This window comes from Kwoniella shivajii, chromosome 1 (assembly GCF_035658355.1).
Source record: "Kwoniella shivajii chromosome 1, complete sequence".
Classification (NCBI taxonomy): Eukaryota; Fungi; Basidiomycota; class Tremellomycetes; order Tremellales; family Cryptococcaceae; genus Kwoniella; species Kwoniella shivajii.
In genome coordinates, this window is record NC_085908.1 from 3494155 (window position 1) to 3514168 (window position 20014).

The 20014-nt window shown below is 44.0% G+C and overlaps 4 protein-coding genes across 4 annotated transcripts; 2 read left to right on the forward strand and 2 right to left on the reverse strand.

The window, feature by feature from the left end:
* Positions 1–134: 134 nt before the first annotated feature.
* IL334_001293 (uncharacterized protein) lies at positions 135–7384 on the forward strand (the record flags this gene model as incomplete). The annotated part of the gene is made up of 20 exons (XM_062933050.1): positions 135–1955; positions 2016–2831; positions 2923–3224; positions 3359–3422; positions 3491–3796; positions 3896–4180; positions 4262–4388; positions 4442–4524; positions 4579–4878; positions 4933–5047; positions 5123–5286; positions 5369–5533; positions 5599–5813; positions 5900–6045; positions 6115–6136; positions 6209–6385; positions 6449–6496; positions 6564–6671; positions 6741–6858; positions 6938–7384. The coding sequence occupies 20 exons, from the start codon at positions 135–137 to the stop codon at positions 7382–7384; spliced, it is 5829 nt and encodes a 1942-aa protein (XP_062789101.1).
* A 231-nt stretch (positions 7385–7615) lies between these two features.
* On the reverse strand, positions 7616–14168 carry IL334_001294 (uncharacterized protein; the record flags this gene model as incomplete). Its single annotated transcript, XM_062933051.1, has 5 exons — positions 7616–9019; positions 9092–9212; positions 9270–9402; positions 9459–9746; positions 9836–14168. 5 exons carry the CDS (start codon positions 14166–14168, stop codon positions 7616–7618), a joined length of 6279 nt encoding a protein of 2092 aa, XP_062789102.1.
* A 600-nt stretch (positions 14169–14768) lies between these two features.
* On the forward strand, positions 14769–16407 carry IL334_001295 (uncharacterized protein; the record flags this gene model as incomplete). Its single annotated transcript, XM_062933052.1, has 7 exons — positions 14769–14795; positions 14849–14893; positions 15004–15120; positions 15218–15369; positions 15442–15837; positions 15947–16130; positions 16240–16407. The coding sequence occupies 7 exons, from the start codon at positions 14769–14771 to the stop codon at positions 16405–16407; spliced, it is 1089 nt and encodes a 362-aa protein (XP_062789103.1).
* A 316-nt stretch (positions 16408–16723) lies between these two features.
* On the reverse strand, positions 16724–18830 carry IL334_001296 (uncharacterized protein; the record flags this gene model as incomplete). The annotated part of the gene is made up of 11 exons (XM_062933053.1): positions 16724–16766; positions 16835–16910; positions 17059–17204; positions 17340–17461; positions 17564–17641; positions 17730–17877; positions 18001–18113; positions 18245–18278; positions 18355–18425; positions 18510–18583; positions 18719–18830. The coding sequence occupies 11 exons, from the start codon at positions 18828–18830 to the stop codon at positions 16724–16726; spliced, it is 1017 nt and encodes a 338-aa protein (XP_062789104.1).
* Positions 18831–20014: the final 1184 nt, after the last annotated feature.

Here is a 20014-nt window from a genome sequence, read left to right on the forward strand (position 1 = left end):
ACAAGGTTTGACCGGACTTTTCACAGATACGCATGACCCTCATATCTTGATGGGACCAAACCAAATTAATTTCACAATCACCAAGTCAACGACCGCTCATTTCAGACACGCTCTTTAGCATTAAATCATCGTAAATGTCTCAGCAACCATCCATACCTTCGCATTCAGCTTCTCGAAGTTTACCATCCACAGATACGAACAATCGTAGACAACCAATTGTCACGCCTCAACTCCCATTCCACAATGCAGGATTGGGACAGGGTTTACCAAAATTGCCAAGTGGTAACCTGAATGAATTTGGTTATTCAGATCGACCTCGATCAATAACGCCTGTCAATTCATCGGCGAACAGAAGACCTCTTCCTACCCAACCTCCACCTACCCAACCTCCAGCTTCTAATCCGCCCCCAAACCCTCATCCAGCTTACAGCACCCCTCCTACTGCCAATCCAAGCTCAAATACTGGATCGATAGGCTCTTCAGGAAGAAGGGCACTGCCTACACCTCCTTCACAACAAAGCAGCTCCCCATCTCCGCTTCCTCCACCAAGACCGATGGGTGGTAGAGCTCTCCCTTCTGTGCCAGGGCCAACAGCTAGAAATAGAACAGCATCAGGTCCTTCATTTCCAGAAGACAACACACCACCTCCACCTCCGCCCCCTAGACCTTCGCAACTATACGCTTCGTCCTCATACATTTCACCTCCTCCACTTCACCGACAAGCTACACAGTCGACGCCCCCTATCTCACGCCATCCGTCAGGGAAGGTGGATCAATTACGTGACGAAGATCAATATGGATCCAAAAGCCTTCGTTCTTCCAGCTCGAATACCTCATTGAGCCAATATCAATCTCCACCTAGTCCATCCCGCTTACCTTCATATACTCACTCCACTTTTCCTACCACAACGAGTTCGCTCACATCCCCGAGCGTATCCCGCAGCACCTCTCACTCCACCCCGATGTCCAGCGTCGATACTGGTCTCACCAGTAAAAACGGCGATCAAGATTCATGGTTACCTATATTAGAACGATTCGGTGATTTGGGTACAGTAGATGAAAGAAACAGTGGTGCAGGGTTTTTGCTCGCAGGTTCAAACGGATTGGCTCCTCCTAATATCATCAACGAAGCTTCAAGTGGACGTGGAACTCCCACTCAAAATGACTGGTATGCTGAACCTCCTAATCTGCCTTACTTGGATGGTAGCAGGACGAATAGAAATCGAGCTGAAAGTGGTGCTACAATCGGACCAGGCGGTGAGGCGTATCCAACAACACCAAAAGGAGATGACAAGCGTTTTGAGCAACAAGGTGGTATTCTCGGCGCACCTGTGAAACGAGATCAATCGGATGATGCATCAGGAAACGTCTCTTTTCCTGTTCCGCAACCTCAATCCAATACTTCCGCTTTGCCAGCAGATGAAGAAGGAACCTGGAGTAGCAATGAGACGGTTCCGGCACCAATTCGAAGAGAAGAATCCACAAGGAGTGGAGTTACGAATCATAGTATTACAGCAAGTGACTCCGATGCTCAGTCAATATCAGCTTTAACTTCCAACTCTTCTCTACAGGACGGTACACCACATAGACAAAGATCCTTGAACTCGTCTCTACACCCTTCAATCTCATCTAGAAACACGAGGATATCATTTGAGTTATCTCCTTCGTGGCAAGAACAGACTCAACAGCCAGCCCATTGGGTAGAAAGGAAATTACAGATTCATCAGAGCCATAGGAACGAGTTTGACGAAGATGGTGGACCGAGTGAGGGGTATGACGAAGATGAAGATTGGGATGAAGAAGACGAAGAAGAATTGGATGTTAACGAGATCAGGTTCTTCCAACCTGCGTTCGTCAGTGAGATGGCTTTGCAACTTCGAGACAAGGTAGAAAGGGGTAGACATATCAAAGCGGGTATAGCTTGGGTCGACAGCTTCACCGGGAAGGATATAGTTGTGAGTCAAAATGACTTACATCAAATATTTGTGGCTCGTGCTGACGCAGACTTCGAACAGACAACAATCCAGAGCTTGCTGCCGCCTCATACCCGAGATTCGCCAAACGATCGCCGTTTTGCTCATGCTACGGCTTTATCACTTCAAAATCAATTGTGGTTCGTTGAAGTGGATTGGGATATCAAACCCCTTCGTGATGCCTCTGATGACGTTTTCCGATTTATGGGCGAGATGGAAGGTATGGGTTCAGGTGGGGACGGATTAACGACTGAATTACCAAAAGGTCTCATGTCAATGGCAACAAGATGTTACTCACCTTCTTGTTCAGGTGATAATAGATGTTATGCTCCTCGATGTCCATACAAAACGAATCCAAATAGCTTTCTGGAAAAGATCGACACGACAGCTTTACCTACACCTGCAAGTGTCAAATTTGGAGATTGGAAAGAAGATGTTGATCCTATATTATTACATGATCTTGATTCAACACAAATGGCAAGACAGAATATTATACGTCAAGCATATTCATCTGAAATTGCATATGAAACAGATTTAACATCCATGGAAAAGCTATTTATCGAAGGAATAAGAAATGCGAATCCACCAATCATAAGAGATGAGTATAGAAGAGAACAATTCATTCATGAAGTTTTCAATAATGCTTTGGAACTAAGAGAAGCTTGTAGAAGACTCATCGAAGAATTTTCAATTAGAATGAGAGAACAACCTATCATTTTCTTTGTGGGAGATTTATTCTTACAAGCAGCGACAGAATTCAGAAATATATATCCTGAATATACGGGTAAATTACCTCAAGCTGAATTGGCTTTGACCAAAGAAATGGAGGAAAATCCTGATTTTAGATTGTTCGTGGAGGTAAGTCAACTTCCTTGTCCCACTCGATCCCTCTCCGGAGTCCATTGGACAGAGGTTGAGCTTACGATTACGATTTATCCATTACATTTAGCGAATCATAAGAGAAAATGATCGTAGAAGAGACATCAAATACCTAATAACAAGACCTTCTACTCAATTACAAAGATATCCGGCTGTGCTGGAAGGTATTTTGAATGCGACGGATGAAGAAGATCCAGATAGAGAATTCTTGTATCAAGCTTTACAATCTATCCAAAACATCTCGAGTTTATCTCAGCTCAAATTGTTCCATGCTTCAAAAGGAAGAGGTCCAGCTGGAAAGTTACAATGGTACGATCTTGTTCCTGAAGAACAAAGAGCAGGAATCGAAAAGAAGGAACAGAAGAGGCAAATGTGAGTGGCGTTCATCCCGAGTATCACGCTCTTTAGATATGACGAAGATTCAGCGGTCGAGGCAAATACATCCTGAATGAAACGAGTGTGAGACTGCATTGACGGCACGAGCTGACAACACCTTTTTGATATAGGCAAATATGGGAACTTATTCAAGGTGAAATGGAATATGTTGCAGATCTAGAAACGGTCGAGACAGTTCGTTGCTCGTCATTCATAATTTAGGACACTAGTTAGTTTCCTCACTGATTAGTCTTACCGTTTAGCTATTCGTGAACGGACTTCGGTTGGCGGATCCAGCAGTGATAGATCGAAACCGATTAGACGTATTCCTTGATGAAGCGTTCCACAACTATCGTTCATTACTGGAAGTCCATTCTAGATTACTTGAAAATCTTCAATTTAGGCAATTGGAACAACATCCTCATTTCGGAATGATATCAGATCTGATATTTGACGCCGCATTGAATTGGCAAGAAGCTTACATGGAATATGTAACTCATTATCCTATTGCTAAAGCTAAAGTGCAAGAAGAGGAACATGGAAATCCAAAGTTTGCAGCTTTCTTGCAAGTGAGTAACTGGTGTTCCGAGAAAACACAGCCCATTTCTATCCATACTGCATCAATCACGCATTGGCGATTACCTATACTGATTTCTTTGATTCCGCAGAGCTGCCTGAAAGATCCTACTGCGAACAGACAGGATATATATCACTTTATCAATCGACCTATCCCTCGTTTACTACGATATAACCTACTCTTAGCTGATATCCTAAAATCACTAAAAGCCGTGGGACCACCCGATCACCCTGATATAGAGCAGATTCCAGGAGTAATGGAAGTCATAACCGATTTAGGCAAATCAACTCAGAAAGGTGTAGCTGTGAACGAATCGAAAGTTGAATTATGGGGATTCCAGCATACTCTTGACGGAAGTAGATTCGGTCCTAGAATGGTGAGTCATCGTTTCTTACTAATTGTCTCATCGCGCACGATCAGCCCGATGGCTGTGAGCTGACATGGTATCATCGAACAGGTCAAAGATCTTGATCTTGCCAATCCCATGCGAGAACTGATCCACAAAGGAAGAGTGTTTAGACAACCTGAAGGTTCAATCGGTGGTAGCTGGACTGAACTCATTGTCCTTCTCTTTGACCATTACCGTACGTAATCTGACGTTCTTCTACGGAGTGAATGCTGACTTGTGTCATCTCAGTGGTACTTGCCAAGCCCGAACGAGCATCTCGATCTTCGAGAAAAGAGACTCATCGACAAGTGCGATACATCATTAATCGAAGGGTAAGCACACTTGGTAGTCCATTCAATCCAGATAGCTCATCGTAGCCTTACCAGCCAATCCCATTGGAACTCCTATCATTGGGTAACTTCTCCGATGCGTCAAGGCAACGAAACTCTGGCCGATTATTTGGTGTAGGAGGTGGTAATTCCGATGCCACCACAGATGACCCAGTGAACTCATCAAGTGACAGAGATAACCGTACTGTCTATCCGTTCAGTATCTCTTTTATTGGTCAAGGTCAACTAGGTGGATCCTATACTCTCTGGGCTGATTCGTTCTCGGCTAGAGAAGAATGGAAAGAGAAATTGCAGCATGCCAAGGTATTGAGGTTGGAAGTGAACGATGCTGGGAAGGTGAGCTTTTTCATGTCACAGCTTAGGACAAAACTGATCTCGGTGAATTTCCAGGTATTTGAGATGATTCCGCTTAGTGAGAATACTTTCTATATGGCACCCAATTATGCAGTTCCAAAAGACAAAGAGGACAAATATACTGGTCGTGTGACATGTAGTTGTCCTTTCAGTAAGTCCTCTTTGACATTTTGTGCATTTGGTTGTTACCGTATGACGCGTGCTGATGCTCGCTGCCTGTCAACAGCAACTTCCGATAATCGTAAACTTGTTGCTATAGGTTGTCAAGATGGTGTTTGGATAGGACTTCGTGGTGATTCGCCATCATTGAGGAAAGTACTTCATGTGAAGAATGTCACCAATGTTGCTGTCTTGGAAGAATTTGGAATGTTCCTTGTTTTGTCTGACAAGGTGAGTACTCGTATTCACTGACATGAAGCCTGTATAGTCTTTTCAACGGTAGCTGATTAGAGTTTTTGTCTTATCTTGCTAGTCACTCTTCGCATATCATATTGAAGCGCTGGTTCCTTCAGCTGCGCAAAGGAATCAATACAAGACTGCTCCCGAGAGGATCACCATGCCACGAGAAGAGATATCGTTCTTCACAGTTGGCAGATTGGATGGCAGAACTCTGGTGGTTACAATGAAGAAAGAAACTGTGAGTCGCCGTTTATACCTGTATACATGTCATTTTGAGCTAATCAGATTGTGATCAATCTGTAGACCCAATCAACATTTAAAATCCTTGAGCCCGTTCTAAATAAGACTGCTGAAGATCCAAGACAAAGAAGACCATTTGGATTCTTGGGTAAAGGTTCAGATTGGTTCAGACCTTATAAAATGTTTTACCTTCCTGCAGAAGTGTACGGTCTACATTTCCTGAAGCATAAGATGGCTATTGTTTGTTCCAAAGGGTTTGAGATAATGGATCTTACTGAGTAAGTAAACTGACATTCTACTTTGTCCTGTCCCAGAGGTACTCGCCCCACAATATAAGCAAGCTAAAGTTGTGTTTCACTCTCAGTCTCAAAGGCGGAAGTATACCTATTTTCGATCCTGCTAAAATCCGGGAGAAACCTATGCTCGCCGAGATTCAGAGGAAATGTGAGGCCGGAAAACCGTTGGGAATGTTTAGATCGACCGAGACTGAGTTCTTGCTTTGTTATGATTGTAAGTATTGACATTTTTGACATTCTCGTTTGTTTTGGTATGCCCGAAGCTGATATTATGACTTTATAGCCTTTGGTGTTTATGTTAATCGGTATGCTTCTTTTTACGCTCTGGTAGTCTGTGTGTGCAAAGTACTCAACTCATGTGTAACCTGGCTTCTTAGTCATGGCGAGCCCAATAGAGATTGTCGAGCGATTGAATGGGAAGGTCGACCTGATAGTATCGCCTTCCATCCACCTTATCTCTTGCTCATCTCAGCACCTTTCATCGAGATCAGACATATCGACACTGCCAAATTACTACAGATTTACACTGGAAGTGATCTTCGACTTACATGGGAGTGAGTAGCTGATTTGTGCAATTGTCTTGAATTAACCATTAAGCTGATCAACGGACGTTGCAGCGGCTCTGGTGGACATAAACATCAACCTGTCGATAATCCTGGCAAGAAGTGAGTTATCACTACAGTACATCTCAGACGGACACTCAGATAGCTAACCTCAGCCATCATGAACTAGTGGATATGGAGATGAGACTAAAATTCAAGAACCTCAGATCCACATTTGTCAAAGAGCTGCAGATATGAGATCGTTGGGCAGGGGTTTACAGGGAGTTGGTCAGCATGTGTAAGTCTAGCTGGGCTGTATGGTCGAACCCAAAGAACGCGATCGAAATTAGCTAATAACAACATACAGATTCGAGCTCAGTCCTACATTACTACTCAATAATCCTCTTATGAACCCTTTCAATACTCATGATTCGAATTACCTACCCCCGCCTCCTTTGACTAGCCATGCTACTCCTCAAATCAGGGTGAGTAGTGATGAATGCATAACGTGAACGAGGGGGCTATTAGACGTTATGCTGATTCCCCTCTGTTTAACGTGTATAGCAAGCTCGACCTGCATCAATTATGACGACTGATTCGACAGATTATCGTAATGCTCCTTTCAATCAAGCTGGTCTCCCGAACTTCAACGGCTATCGTGATTCAACTATTCGAGATAGCGAATTTAGAGACAGCTTATATGGGAATGGTACACCAAATAATGGATATAGGGATAGTACATATAATAATGCCAATCCCAACATTAATTACGGATATGGAAGTGGAACTCCTCTTCTGGGCGATACTGGATATCCTCAAAATAACGTATATCCCCAAAACGGATACGGGACTCCAAACTATCCTAATACAACGAGAAATGGAGGTGGAGGGAATGAAGGTGGATTCGTAAGAAGAGAAAGTGCAAATAGTAATACTACAAGTGGATATAGTGGCACAAGTGGGAATTGGAGTGGTGCTGGCGGTCATGAAAATTATGATCAATCTAGATAAAATTTTAAAAAGCAATAGAAAGGATTCTAAGGGAGGGTGTATGTATATTATGGATATTTACGAAGGCACTTTGAGCCTTGATTTTTGTTGTATGCGTAAATACATTGTAAAAAGTGAAAAATGTAAAATAGATCGAACGATATTCTTGGTACGGTGCATACTGTACACTTTAATCAACCCGAATAGAAGAAAATCAACTGTCTAGACTGATATCAAAATATGACAAGACCTTTATATAAGGTTGACTTCTAAACCACTTTGCTTGATCTTGTTCGATCTGATAGGAGTGGGAGTAGCCAAAGTTTTATGATACAAGACTTTTTCCGCTCTTTTGACTTGATCATCGTCAGGTTCAACTTGAACTTCAGAATCTTTCTGTGTGAGAACATCATCGAGGTCATTGCGCCAATCATGATGAGTTGTCCCTGGGCCACTATCAGCATTGTCCAGGAGGTTCCTAGCTTTCTCATCGGACTTGGTCGTTGATGCAGAAGATGATGACGAGGGTGAAGCTGAAAGTGACGTTTGGGAATATTGAGATGGACTTGACTCTTCACTACCTCTTCCGTTACCAGATGAAATCTGTGTCCCAGAGTCGGAAGAAGACGTTGGGTGGATGGAATGGGTATGAAACCCATCATGTTGTTGGCTTTGAAATTCGGCGGATTGCTCAAGTCGTACAGGTTCAGGCTTAGAAGGGAAGGCGGCTCTTTGATGTGACTCCGTTCGTTCTTGGTCAGATCGCTTTGGGGTAGGCGGCCATTCCTGATACCGTCTTTGAGAGAGAGGAGCAGTGTAAGGATAGGTAGCTGAGAAGCTAGATGAAGCAGAAGCAGACGTGGGTCTTACAGGTCGCTGTGACTTCCCACCATGACCCAAGAAATTCCGTGTTGTTTTTGATAGGTTCAGAGAATGAGAAATGGAATCATCATCGATTCCCCCATACACATCCGACTTTACCTCCTTGTCATCGTGGTAAATGATGAATTTCGATCGTGTTTTCTTGGCTTTGCTTTCCTTATTTTCTGGAAGTGATTTGATATTCTGCAGCTTATTGGTAATGCGTGACATCAGATTCGATATCGAACCAGGAGGATCTTCCTTGGGTGTAAGGGATCGAGATAGAGGTGTGGTCTTTCGGACGGAAGATGTGTGCGGCTGTGTGTGGTAGACTGCTGGATCCGCCCGTTCCGGTGATTCGAGGACCAAGTCATGTGGGTCCATCACAGATAAGTTGCGAGGTACTGTGGTCGATAGGGGATGTGGTGATGTGATCGGATACGGTTTGGGTGAGAGAGATTCTTGGATACGAGGGGGAGACCTGGGGTTAGAATTGGGAATTTCAGATACTGCAAGGGGTCCATACGGTGGAGTAGATTGAGGTGAATAACTCGGAGACACACGGTAAGGTATCTCATTGGACTTGATCGTTGATTCTTCCATTTTCGATCCCAGACTATTTATCCTTTCTCTCTCGTCTAAAGAACGATGAGTGGTCAGTGATTGCTTCTCACCTTCACTGGGGTCGAAAAGCCCCGATTGAGTATTGGGTAGATCGATCTTTCCCAGTTGAGCTTCGCGATCATGTCTCTTCATTAAAGATCGGTATTGCTCAGGTGATACCAAGGCAAGTACCTACCACCGAAAAGGCGGTAACGAATGTGTCAGCATGTCGCAATACTACTCAAGTATAAATGTGAGACTCACCCTATCCAAAATTCCTATAATGCTCTCAGTTTTATCGATACCTTCGATGCCTTTCTCCCCCTTATTAGCAATCGCGATCATGGACAGTTCCTGCCGGATTGCCAATATAGCATGAACAAGGCTATAGTAATTTCAAGGTGAGCTACAGAATGATCAGAAGATCAAAAAGATTACTCACGTTGTCACTCCCATTCCTTCTCTCTTCCATTCTTCCGTCACTTCTTTCAAAACCATCATCATTCCAGGTGTGATGTAATCCGTTAATCCTACAAGGTGGTTCACGACCCCCTGAGTTGAGATGTTTTGAAGCACTGGTTATCTTGTCAGTCCACTTTCAATGCTATAGGCATAACAAGATGTGACCTACAACAAGAACCTCTTTCAATAGCTTGATCTGCAATTTTTGCTTCTTCCTTCCTTACCTGCCCGTTCTCCCTCTCTTTCATCAGATCTTGCACATAAACCCTCACGATCGAGATGTGGTGACCGAACTCCTCAAGTAACACAACATTACTTTCCCCTAGTACCTCCTTCAGAGATATGAGAAGATCATTCTGCATTAATAATCCAGCAATGAGATGGTGTATCACCCCTATAAATGGATTTGATGTCGAACAGCTATTGTCAAAGGATTGAGCAAGTCTTTGGGCTAAATCTGCTAGCCCAAGCATTTTAGTAGTCAGTTACAAATCCCAGCATACACAGAAAACGATGACCAGGTGACCGTTGAACCAAAGGACTCACCTATACAATTAGCAAGTGCCACTAGGGAATTGGACCAAGTAACTTTCGCTTCTTCCTCGCGGTCACTTCCTCTCTTTTTCGCGGCTAATCTAGCTGGCGATTTTGGTGGGGTAGGTGGTACAGGAGACACTTTTCTCAGTGGACGTAATTGCTCCCAAGATGGAACTCCGGCCATTGAACTGCCCTTTTCATTCTGATCCACATGATGAGGGAACCTTCCCGACTCCGCTTTTCTTCCTTCCGTCAATCGAGCAGAGGGGATATCTTCTTTTTCTTTGGTCAGTGGTAAAGTGGGCTCTTGCTCGCCACGATCATGAGCGGCCTGTCTAATTGCGCCTCGAACTTGATCGGGAGTAACTCCTCCTTCTTTACTTACACCTTTGCCCTTAACCTCTTCTCCCGTACTCCTGTTTGACGGATCAGCAATCTTCCTGGTAAGAGTTCTGATGGTTTCAGCCTGTTTCTTCAATCTCTCTTCTCCTTTCTTTCTGACACCTAAGTCCAGTCCCTCCACCTGGATAGATTCTACCAAAGCAGCCTGTTGGTGTTTAGCGTGTCTCAACAAGGTTCCTTTATCAACTACTTTACGAGGACTCTGTGTTTTATGTTTTGAAGGGGATGATGATGCTTCTTTCAGTCTGTCTTTTAGGCTTTCCGCTTTCCGAAGTAGCTTTTGCCTTTCTGCTGTAGTCAAGTCGGTAGCTCTGAGCTGATTGATCAGACTCGAATACTGGATTCTCATTTCTGCAATCATCTCGTTATTCCGGTCTGGCCTTCCGGCTTTGTCAGCCATTCCAGGTTTTAGATTATCGTTAATATCCTTTCCTCCTCTTGCTCCGTCAAGCTCCAGAGCGTTTTCGGTGCCTGTTGGCGGGCTAACTGAGGTCGACTCCTTTCCCGTACCAGAAGGAGGATAAGCTTCGGGAATATCAGCATTGAATATCGGTACCGTCCCTTTTGACTGTTCAGAACCATCATGGACAATTTGATTGTCTTGCTTTTTTACGGTTGAGCTGAATAAACTTTTATCTGAGAGCTTGATGATCTCATCTTTCAATGATCTCAGAGACCTCAATCTCTCGACCTTCTCCTGATCATCCATTTGAAGAGTTTTCACCCGTTTTGACAAAGAAGCATATTTCATCTTGAGTTGGTTGACCTTCTCTGAACATTCCTGCTCTTCGCTCTCTTTGTGAGGGTCTGTGTCTTCATTGTCTCGATCTCGTTGTGCAACAGTCCTGGTCGGTCCATTGACTGAGATCGGGTGGGCGCCGTCCAGAATCCGCAGGGCTTCCGAGGCGTATCTTAACTTGTCTTCCACCTTTCTCAATTCTTCGTTAGCGCTCGTCTTCTCAGATTCTTTATTGTCTGAGCGCTCATACTCTTTCATCATTTCACCATATTGTTTTCTGTACTCTTTCACTCTTGCTTCAAGCTCACATCGCTCTCCTGACTTGACAGTCGAGGTAGGAAGCACGAATTCTTCAGCTTGCGTGCCTTTCTGATCACATGTTTTTGCTTGGGCCTGCATATCCACGAGAGCTTTTGTCTTGTCGCGTTCTGTTTTTGTTTCTCCTTTATCCTTTTGTGGTGTCTCATTCGCTCTCTGTGACTCTCTGATGTCTTGAAGTGCCTGCATTGCTTCCCGTAACAAAGCTTCAGCCTTTCTCACATTCTGCTTAGCGTCTACCTGATCCTTTTCCGACATCCCTTTGGATTTATATGCTTGTATCGCTTCTTGATACCTCACTTTATACTTTTTCACCCTATCTTGAATCTGTTTTACCTCTCGTTCTGTTCCAGTCGGCTTCACCTGTTGTCCGTCGACAGGATGTTGTTCGATTCCTATGTCATGATCACCGCCGGAAGCGACCTTTGCTGCAGCAGATATTTTGTTTTTGTTTATTGGCTGTGCTCTTTCGTTGTTGAGATTGCCTTTCCCCACAATCACTTTGTTTGCCTTCCGCACCTTATGGCCTTGTTCCTCCTGAATATCATTCAAAGCTTGTATCGCCTCCTTCAATTGACTCTCGGCTACTTTCACTGAATCCTTAGCTTCGCTCCTTTGATCACTCGTCAAACCTTCCTTCCTGTATATCTTCACGGCTTCCTTGAAATGATCTTGGTATCGTTCAACCATGTCTTGTAACTCCATGATGTTCTTGTCTTCTTTGGCGTTTTCTACCACCTCCTTTTGCTTTCGACGGTCATCAAATCCTCTGAGATCCTCTTCATGATGTTGCCCTTTGTGATATTCCTTGTGTTCTTGTTTCTCCCGCTGCTTCTCCTTCTCCTTCAGCGGTTTGTCATTAATAGCTTCACCCGGTTCGCTCCTTCTAGTCTCTTCATCCTTACGCGTTTGCTGCTCACTGGGATTGCCTTTCACTTCGAATTCCTGCTTCATCTCGTTTAAAGCTTGTCTTGCTTCTTTGAATCCACCTTCAGCTCTTCTCATATTTTCCTCGGCTTCTTTTCTCTCTTCTTCACTCAAGCCAGGCCTCTGATAGGCTTCCTTCGCGTGTGCATACTCAGATTTGTACGATCGAATAACCTGCTCGACGTTGTTTATGGACTTGTGATTTTTGGACGACTTCGCAGGATCTTCATGACCTCTGTGCTCTCTCGTTTGCTGCAAGTATACGTCATCAAGATCGTTTCCGAGTGGTTGGTGCTCTTCCAGTTCTCTTGTGTCTCTCTTCAGGCACTGTACTTCCGTATGGTCTCCATTATTTGTCCCAGTTTTATCCTTCACTCGGTTATCCACGATTTCTCCTTTGTGCGAATCTTGTTTGTAGGCCTTTTGTCGTCGTATCTCCCTCATTGGTCCGGGCGAAAGTTGGATATTATCTCTTACACTTTGCGGAGTGTTGAGGTAGGGTAAAGGAGCTGACTGAGGACCTTCTTGTATATCGTCACGGGTAGGTGAAGCGGGATGATAAAGATGAACTGGCGCTCCAGGTGGTTGACACCATTGACCGTGAGCTTTGCTGCTGGGGGAAGGAAATGGTGCTGGACAAGGGAAACCACTTTGTGCAGGGGCTGTCGAGTTCGAAGTGATATGTGGGGAAGTGCAATTTGGACATGGACGATACCGTGGAATTGCAGCTGGTGCACCTTGGGATGGATGTGGGTAATAATAAGCTTCATTCTCGCCTCCTATCTTTTGGTCCAGTATTGGTGGAGCAGTATTCGGCGGTATATATGACCGGCCATTGCCCATATTGTCGTATGCAAGTTCATAAGGTCGTCTCGACAATGATGGGGAAATCTCGTTTATTGAAGATTTCCCACTTGTAGTGAATTTATCAGCTATAGGCGTTCGTGGGCTGACCAATTTATCGTCTTCGGAGGGAATGGGTGGAACAGGTGGAACAGGTGGAACAGGTGGAACAGGTGGAACAGGTGGAACAGGTGGAACAGGTGGAACAGGTGGAACAGGTGGAACAGGTGGTATAGGATTCTTGGATGCATTTGATTTCAAATTAAGGCTAAGTGATTTGAGTGATTTGAATGATCGCTTCTTAGCCAAAGAAAGACTTGATCGAGTTGATTTGAGCTTGTGTAGTATATCGATTGATTTGGAAGGATCTTTTGGTTCTTCGAAAGTAGCATTAGAAGTGTTATGAGAAGTGAGATTAGTAGATTGATCATTAGTCTGCTTTTGGCTATCAACTTGGTGTTCAGTGGGTAGAATATCAGTAGTTGGAGCTGTAATTTCATGTTTTTGATCCATTTGACGCACAGTTCGATTCTGATTCCCGTGATTGTTCGATTCTTGGTCTTCCTCACTTTCCTTCTGGTCAGCCATAAGTTTACGCAGCATCACCAGAGCTTCTCCTGCTACACCAGTATCGCTCTTCATCTCCTCCTTCAGATGCTCATCATCGTCGACCCCACCACCGTTCCCACCAATCGGTGATGCCGGTTGTTCTTCCATCGTCTCACCTAAGTTGTTGGTCAAACCTTCTACTTTTCTGCCTTGTTTAGGCTCCAGTTCACCGGCAAATATCCTTACTTTCTTCTTTGGTGAGATTGGGTCAGTAGGTAATGATTTATCAGCTTCGGCAGCTTCTATAGGTGTGAAATGTTTAACTTGTTCATTGTCTGGTTTACCATGATCATGCCTATGACTGAAAAGATGGCTTGGTCTATGACTATGAAAATGGGCATGTGTAGATGTAGGGGTACGAGGGAGACCAGGATTGTGGGATTGAGTCGGTGAGAAAAGCTTTTTCAAGGAGAATCTCGGTTTGACATGTTGGAACGTAGGTGAAGGTGGTGGTGTGATCTTCTCCCCTGATGATTCGGAGTCCACACCTGGAGGTGCGAACATACCTGATACTGAAGTCTCAAGTATTCAGTGGACAGATGAGGGAGATTGGCAGGGAGTAAGGAAAGACAAAAAGAGAGATGTAAGCATGTATACTATATTACTCGGCCTATGTTTTGATCTTTTTTTAATCGGAGGTCGAAATATCACTTCCCCCCTAAATCAGCTCGTATACTGTATCCAAGGTGAGATATATGCCTTCGCAACGAACGATAGAGCGAATAACCCCGTTCAAGTGACTTTGCTTTCATGAGCCCTCTTTCATCAGGAGACAAAAGACACAAAGGATATTGATTTACGTAATGAATTTTGTCACGTGGCGATGACGGTACTTTGTCGCGGAAGTTGATATTTGCTCGTTGATTCTAGATTATACCAGAGGAATTCATCAGAAAATATAAGAAATCCATCTCATCCACTTTGCATCTCTTAGCTTAAATCTTACATCCATATCCCATTCTATCCGACCTCATCTGTAAATATCAGGCAGAAGAATCATAACTGCGTTGACTTAGTCAGAAGAAGTCTTCCAAATCACGCAACAGAGAGATTGACTACGTACGTACTATAGACACAAGTTAGCACAACCAACCAATTACAAAAATGGTGAACAACACCGAATACTACAAGGTAAGTCCATGAGGTGCAGACCCAGGTGCATCATAGCTAACGTCGGCCTGCAGATCCTAGGTGTATCAAAAGACGCGTCGGAGGCTGAGCTCAAGAAGGTGAGTTGACCAATCTTCTTTCCCTTTATCGTTGTAGCGACTCTTGTCGTCATTGCCCGACCGTTCGGACCATCTTTGCTGACTATCTTCGCTGCTCCCCTTTTGTTCAGGCTTATCGTAAAGAGTCATTGAAATGGCACCCGGATAAGAATCCCGGCGACAAGCGAGCTGCAGCTGAAGAGAAATTTAAGAAGCTCGGTGAAGCTTACGAAGTTCTTTCTGATCCGGTAAGTTTGACAGACTGTTCGCTCGAAAATACACCCTAGCCTTCTTCCTCCCCTCTTTCTCACTATTATGGCTCGCTGAAAACTTTCACTTTCCTAGAACAAGAGAGAAGTATACGACCAACTCGGTGAAGAAGGTTTGAAAGGCGGTGGTGGACCGCCTGGAGGTGGATTTGGTGGTGGCTTCCCAGGTGGTGGCGGCGGTGGTGGATTCTCATCATTCCACGCTACTGATCCAAATGACATATTCAAGTGAGTACCGACCTCGTCAGCTAACGTGAAATCCTTCGGTCAGAAGTATTTTAGCTGATATGCTGTGTTCAGTGCATTCTTCTCATCCTCCGGCGGTGGTGGTGGTGGTGGCATGGAAGATATCTTCGGTAACTTAGGTGGAGGCGGTGGTGGACGAGGAGGACCAAGAATGAGACAATCACGTATGGGAGGTGGAATGCCGGGAATGGGTGGTGGTGGTATGCCAGGTGGATTCGGTGGGGAACCACAATCTGCTCCTCCACCTCCAGGCGAAATAACCAAACCTCTCGCCTTGACTCTTGAAGAGCTATACAAAGGAGGAACGAAACGACTCAAGATAACTAGACATATGAGATCTGGTGCTCAAGAGGAAAAGATACTGGAGGTGGCTTATAAAGCAGGCTGGAAAAAGGGCACCAAGATCAAGTTTGCAGGTGCGGGTAACGAAGATGAATATGGTCAATCTCAGTGAGTATAAAGTTTATTCCCGCACCTAATTGTCATCTGTATTGCAATATCTTCACCTTGTTCACTTCGGTATCTAGTCGCTGACTTTAGTCATTTCCGATGTTTTCAGGACCGTAGCATTTATTGTAGAAGAAAAGAAGCACAACCGATTTGAAAGAGTGGACGATGACCTAATCACCAGACTCAATATCACGTTATCGCAATCTTTGCTTGGACCTGATGGGGGTGGAGCAATAACCAAAGAGGTAGAACAACTAGATGGAAGGAGAATAGAAATCACTTTACCTGAGGGAGTAAGTTGATCATCTCACTACTGTACAACCAATCTCGTACAAACACAATCCCTCTACCACCTAGTTTCTCCATGAATGACATGCTGACGATCTCACTGTATCATCACAGCAAATAATCCAACCGGGTCAAGAAACTAGAATATCCGGTGAAGGAATGCCAGTCTCCAAAGCTGGTTCAGCGAAGAAAAAGGGTGATTTAATAGTCAAATGGAATGTTGTCTTCCCAACTCGATTAACACCTGCGCAAAAAGCAGAACTGCGAAAAGTGTTGAATTAGAAGTGAAATTAAGTCCACTCAGATGGGTGTGATGTGGTATTATGGGATAGAACGAGTATAGAATGCAGGATGATCGTCGATCTTCATACCACACAGCGGTATTTGGAGAAAGAAGAATATAACATCTGCGGATCATCAACGAGAGATGTGGAGTGAAGAAAGGAGAAGATCATATAAGTTAGTTATTAATCATACAATGCATTGTAATTTTCGATTGACTCCGTCAATTTGATTTGGTATACAAGGTACTGAAGGGTATGTGGATGACTGTAAGAGGGTATACTGGACATGTCTCCCGAATAAGGCATCTGAGGATTTAAGCTAAATTAATGTCGTTCAATGCGCAACAGACAGCAGCCCTATACAACAAGTCCAATTATTAGCATTTTATTTGTACAGTATTGAAGACATTGCATGTGCGACTCGCCTATGATGTCCATCATATTGTCTGACGGTTTCACCCGAACTCAAATCCCATAATCTCGCAGCGTGATCGCTTGAAGCTATAACACAAGTGTAATGACACGTCAGCAAGGGGAATTGTCGTTCGAATTACAGAAGATTCAAAGGAAAGGAAAGACAACGGTCTGAAGTGTGACTTTCGGATTATTCTGATGTAGGGGAAGTAAGAAAAGCAAAGGTCAGACTCACCCGTAACCAAATACGCTGAATCAGCACTGAAAGCAGCATCCCATACCCATCTTTGGTGACCTTGCAGTGTTTTCTCTAAGGCGTAATCCAGTCCTTCCGTCGACCAAATCTTGACTGTTGTATCTGCTGAACAAGTTGCGAGATATCTGAATTGGTCATTATCAGCTTGGATATCGACTATTCCAAGAGGATTGAAGGGATTTTGTGATGACAACAGGCATCAAGAAGGAAATGAGGCAGTTGTAATGGGCAGCTCAATGCAAGGCAGAACGATGACTTACTTGGTATCTGGACTCAGTATGACTCTGGTGATATATTTCGAATGTGCTCTGAAACTTGTTACTGGTAACAGATTCGCATTGCCATCTGGAACAGGTACTATCCTCCAAACGTATATCATTCCCTGTATGTCCACGATATGTCCATTCAGCGAAAGTTCCTGTTCACTTGCTACCGAAAAAACTTTCCCTCATAGCCAAATGATGACGGAACAGAGTTAACTCACATTGTTATTACCCGCAACTAAAGTACTTCCATCAGAAGCTATACTTATACTTCTTATAGGAACATCCTCGTCTGGGACCTGCAATAATCGTTAGCTTCATCCTCCCGGTGGGATATGGGATATCGCTGTCGGACAGCTGAAGTCTTGTCGAGAGAATACCACGTACCAATTCATGTGTACAAGTATTATCTGCCAAATCCCATATCTTGACCGAACCTGATTGATCACATGATATCAATTCACCTTGATTAGGATGAATGATAACATCATTTACTGGGCAATCGTGCAAGTAATTACGCTGTATTTGAGCGGTCCTATTATCAGCCAAATTGTGGAATCAGCATCTTATATCGTGAAAGATGGGCTATATTCAACTGGTGATTTGTGATATCATATTATAATATATTTCCTACAAAGATATGATAGATGAGACTCACCTAGTATCCCATACTTTAACTGAACCATCTTCACTACCCGTTACTATCCATTTACCCATAGCTGAATATGCCAAAGCCACCACATTCGCAGTATGTCCTTCTAACGTAGCTATCTATGTACATCAACCGGTATGTCAGTTGAGAACTGTACCCTTCATGGCTGAAACTCTCTCAAGGAAAAGCAGTGAGATGGATTGGGTTATATGGTTTGTCCCTCAAGATAATGATAAAAGTGAGAACTCACTGGATTGTTAGATAGCGATACAATATCCCATATCCTGCATTTCCAGATGTTGATCAGCTTTGGTTCCATGGACGATCACTTGATCCCATCATTCGACTGAACGGACATACCTCACTGCACCATTACCCGCTGCTGCTAGATAAGCTTTATCTGGACTTATAGCTAGACGATTTACTTGTTTCTGTTACAGCCAGCGTTGTTTGTTAGCTCACGTTTCGATCATCCTGAGAGTCTGATGAGAAAAGTAACAGGTACACTAACTCACCCATTGAGGTTGTAATGTGATTTGTCTATAGCATATACCAGACCAAGCTTCCCAGAAACGTATCGAGTGGTCGTCTGAATAATGAGGATGGTTAGTACCCTGTTCTTCCCAGTCTACCCAATTTTTGCACCACTAAAGCAATGTAATACTACCCCATTGCTTGAAACGCTCATCACGCAGAGCAGGCAGGGGTTATATCGGAAACTCACATCCTGCAGTACAGAGTATAACACTCATCTCAGCCGCTGGAGCAGCTTGACCATTCGCTGCATCTGATGAATATCCTTGAGAAGGTGGTCCTTGTTGAGTCGGAGCCGGCATGTTGCCTAGATTGTAAGCGAGGGATGTTGAGTGCAGGTGGTAACAATCGTAATAAGAGAATGGGAGGTACGCAGATATAGCAAGGAAGGGCAAAGTGGAAAGCGAATGTGGAGGATGTCAGATGGGTCTTTGATGTTTTGTCTACGATAATGATAATTTGAGAGCGGGACAGCAGGACCAGTGATCAACACGACATCGGTGTCTGTTCAATAACAGTCTCTGATATGCTTGTAGGGAGAAGTCGTTGGCAGCTCATCATCTCACGCTAGTACCTCCTCAGATATCCCAAATATGCATGGTGAAAGTCATCTATACGAGTAGATATCAGTTGTGCTCACATACCCCACGTGTCTGCCACGTGATATCACCATAGAGACTTGAGGGCGTCACCATCACTTCGGATCTTCGTGTCACACCAAAATCAACATCCAACTTCTACAAATCTGCATTTTCTTCACCTATTCTTCAACATACGAGAACATACAAGACGTAATCCGCGATTTCAATACAAGCTACTAAGGACATTCACAGAAGGCTGATAAAAACCTCAAGTCAAAAAAATGATTTTTGGATATTTTGGAAATCTCCTTTATATAGGATTATTGTTGACGAACGCTATCGCTATTTTGAATGAAGAGAGATTCTTAGCAAGAAGTGAGTGTTCTTCTGCTTCATAATTTCTGTATTGTACTATACAAGCTATTTCGACTACAGCAGGATCCTTGTCGCTGATTTCGTTGATGAACTCATCCCTCCCGTATCGATTGTTTCAATGTCATCTTTGTCGCTCATCCCCTTCTTCGCTTATGAAAACGAAACCCCCACTCCAACGCGCCCACTCCAACGCCTCTATCCTCGCAATCACTCTGTTTGCCATCCTTGCGACGCTCTCATTTGCAGTCGGATGGTCGTCTTCCACTCCATTGTCATCGAACGTTGGGTTCGGTCAATCACCGAATCCACACATGTATAACGATGCATTTGGTCAATCAGGTGACGGTCCAGGTGTCAAAGCGAAAATGGTTAATCTGATAAGTGCAACAAGGACTTTAATGAGGAGTGAGTTTGAATTGGATCTCTCTCTGTTCCTCGCCTTCTTCCTCCCCCTTTTTTCCTAATTCACTTCGTCGTCATCATCGGAAACCCGTTACTGATATCCTATGAGGGCATCGTAGTACCGCTAA